General features: G+C 40.0%; 1 protein-coding gene across 1 annotated transcript; it reads left to right on the forward strand.

Annotated features, from left to right (window-relative positions):
- Positions 1-208: 208 nt before the first annotated feature.
- LOC145042078 (polyphenol oxidase, chloroplastic-like) lies at positions 209-2,255 on the forward strand. Its single transcript, XM_078990440.1, has one exon. It carries the CDS (start codon positions 238-240, stop codon positions 2,026-2,028), a length of 1,791 nt encoding a protein of 596 aa, XP_078846566.1. The 5' UTR covers positions 209-237; the 3' UTR covers positions 2,029-2,255.
- The last annotated feature ends 822 nt before the right edge of the window (positions 2,256-3,077 follow it).

The raw sequence follows: 3,077 nt of genomic DNA on the forward strand, positions 1-3,077 counted from the left end.
GAAGTTTTCGTAAAATTTTATGATTAATTGCCATATTTTATTCCAGTTCGTATTAAAACTTTTTAATTACAATTAAAATATGTATATAAATTACTTCTTTCCATGTGATTGTAGCACTTTTTTATGTTTGTCAACTTTGATAAATACGCAGATCTAGCGCGCTGCCTTTGAAAAGGTCTAGGACCAAGGCATTATATAAACATACAACTCTTCACAATATCTGCACGCTCAAAATATATGGCATCTCTTGCACCATCACCAACCACCACCACCACCACCGGTGGACGGTGCTTCTCCTCCTCCTCCACGTACTCTTCTTCCTTCTCTTTCAAATCATCTCAAGTTCCCATAGCACGAATCACGAACCATCGCCATGCAGTTTCATGCAAAGGCGCCCAAGATGATGATGACCATCACCATGAAAACTCCGGCAAATTTGATAGGAGAAACATCTTATTAGGTCTCGGAGGTCTTTACGGCGCCGCCACCACTTTTGGGTCAAACTCACTGGCGTATGCAGCTCCGATTATGGCACCGGACCTCACAAAATGTGGTCCAGCTGACTTACCCCAAGGGGCTGTACCTACAAACTGTTGCCCTCCATACACCACAAAGATTCTCGATTTCAAACTTCCACCACCGTCAAACACCTTCCGAGTCCGTCCGGCAGCTCATTTGGCTAATAAAGATTACATAGCCAAGTTCAATAAAGCCATCGAGCTCATGAAAGCACTCCCAGATGACGATCCTCGTAGTTTCAAGCAACAAGCTGCTGTTCATTGTGCGTATTGCGATGGGGCATACGATCAAGTCGGTTTCCCTGATCTTGAGCTTCAAGTCCATGGCTCATGGTTGTTCTTACCTTTCCACCGCTATTACTTATACTTCTTCGAGAAAATTTGTGGCAAATTAATCAATGATCCAAATTTCGCAATCCCTTTTTGGAACTGGGATGCACCTGATGGCATGAAGATCCCTGATATATACACGAATAAGAAATCTCCGTTGTACGATGCTCTTCGTGATGCGAAGCATCAACCACCGTCTTTGATTGATCTTGACTACAATGGTGACGATGAAAATCTTAGCCGATCGAAACAAACCTCCACAAATCTCACAATTATGTATCGACAAATGGTGTCTAGTTCCAAGACTGCTAGTCTTTTCATGGGTAGTCCTTATCGTGCAGGTGATGAGGCTAGCCCTGGCGCTGGCTCGCTGGAGAGCATACCACATGGCCCGGTTCATATCTGGACCGGAGATAGGAACCAGCAAAATGGTGAAGACATGGGTAACTTTTATTCTGCAGCCAGAGACCCTATTTTCTATGCACATCATTCAAATGTCGACAGAATGTGGTCAGTTTGGAAAACTCTAGGAGGAAGAAGGAATGATTTTACAGATAAAGACTGGCTTGATTCTTCGTTCTTGTTCTACGATGAGAACGCTGAAATGGTTCGAGTCAAGGTGAGGGATTGTCTCGACTCCAAGAAGCTTGGGTACGTTTATCAAGATGTAGAGATACCATGGCTAAAAAGCAAACCCGAACCACGTCTGAAAAGGGCTTTGAGCAAGATCAAGAAGCTCGTTGTAGCTCGAGCCGATGAACACATACCCTTTGCAAAAGATGTTTTTCCGGCGAGTCTTGATAAGGTGATAAAAGTGCTGGTTCCAAGGCCGAAGAAATCCAGGAGCAAGAAACAGAAAGAGGATGAAGAAGAAATTTTGGTGATAGAAGGAATTGAAGTGAAGAGAGATGAGTTTGCGAAGTTTGATGTGTTTGTGAACGATGAAGATGACGGGATGAGGGCCACGGCTGATAAGACGGAGTTCGCCGGAAGTTTTGTTAATGTCCCTCATAAGCATAAGCATGGAAAGAATGTAAAGACAAGATTGAGGTTAGGAATAAGTGAGCTTTTGGAGGATTTGGGAGCTGAAGATGATGACAACGTGTTGGTGACATTGGTGCCGAAAAACAAAGGTGGTGAAGTTTCCATTAAAGGGATTAAAATCGAGCATGAGGATTGATAAAACTAACTTTTCATTTTCTGGAAAAATAAAAAACTCTGATTATGAGTTATTTCGGTAAATATGTTGTCGCTTGGTTAATGTATCATCAATAAAAATAAATTTCGAAATCAAAGTTGGATTTGAACGTTTGACGTGTGAACTGAACCTCACAATCCACAAATCTCATTTTCGTTGATTTCAATGAAATTTATTTATTTTGTTATATATATTTTTTTGGGGGGCTATATCAATTTTTTATCACCTAAATCTTAGCATGCATTTTGTTATAATTTTTTTTTTTTTTTTTTTGCATGCTGCGGTCATATTTTCTCTTTTATCACATAAATCTTAGCATTTCATAGGAAAGCTAACAATCATAACACTTCTTTTTTTTTTCTTTTTCAAAATTAATAAAATTATATTTTTTTAAAACACAAACAATTAATATTAAATAAATTTTATTTTTTAAACCACAAACAATTAATATCAAATAAATTTTATTTTCTAAAACACAAACATTTCATAATTAAATTAAAAGTTGCACTACAAGAAATAATCCCTTTAGCGGTGACATCTGCTAAAAGTTATTGTCATCGCTATAGAGGTCGTCGTTAAAGGGATTCCACCGGCAATCCTCTTGTGTCACACGCTATTTAATCGTGACCGTAAGCTGCTATACTGATCTATTGGTTAGGGTTTCATCTCATGAGAGGTAGTAGCGGAGACACCAATTGCAATGACAGGTCGCCGCTATTAAAGGTGATCCGCGTGTCATCGTGATCGTTCAATTATTTTTGAATCGGACATCTAATAATCACGACAGAATGGAGCGTGTTTTTTCCTCCAACTTGTCGCCGATATTGCCTTGATGTCGTCGCTAAAGGTAACGCCCTTTTGATCCCCATTCGTCCTAGACGACCCAATTCCTACATTGTCTCCTACTTCTCGTAAAATTCTGACGACCAACGTTTTTGGTGCGATTATCCGGCGTAGTACACCAACACAAACCACCACTAACCCTAGATTGCTTCTAGGCCCTCATTTTCCTATGATTTTCGGGTTTTCCG

This window comes from Lactuca saligna, chromosome 4 (genome assembly GCF_052625555.1).
Source record: "Lactuca saligna cultivar CGN05327 chromosome 4, ASM5262555v1, whole genome shotgun sequence".
In the NCBI taxonomy this organism is placed as follows: domain Eukaryota; kingdom Viridiplantae; phylum Streptophyta; class Magnoliopsida; order Asterales; family Asteraceae; genus Lactuca; species Lactuca saligna.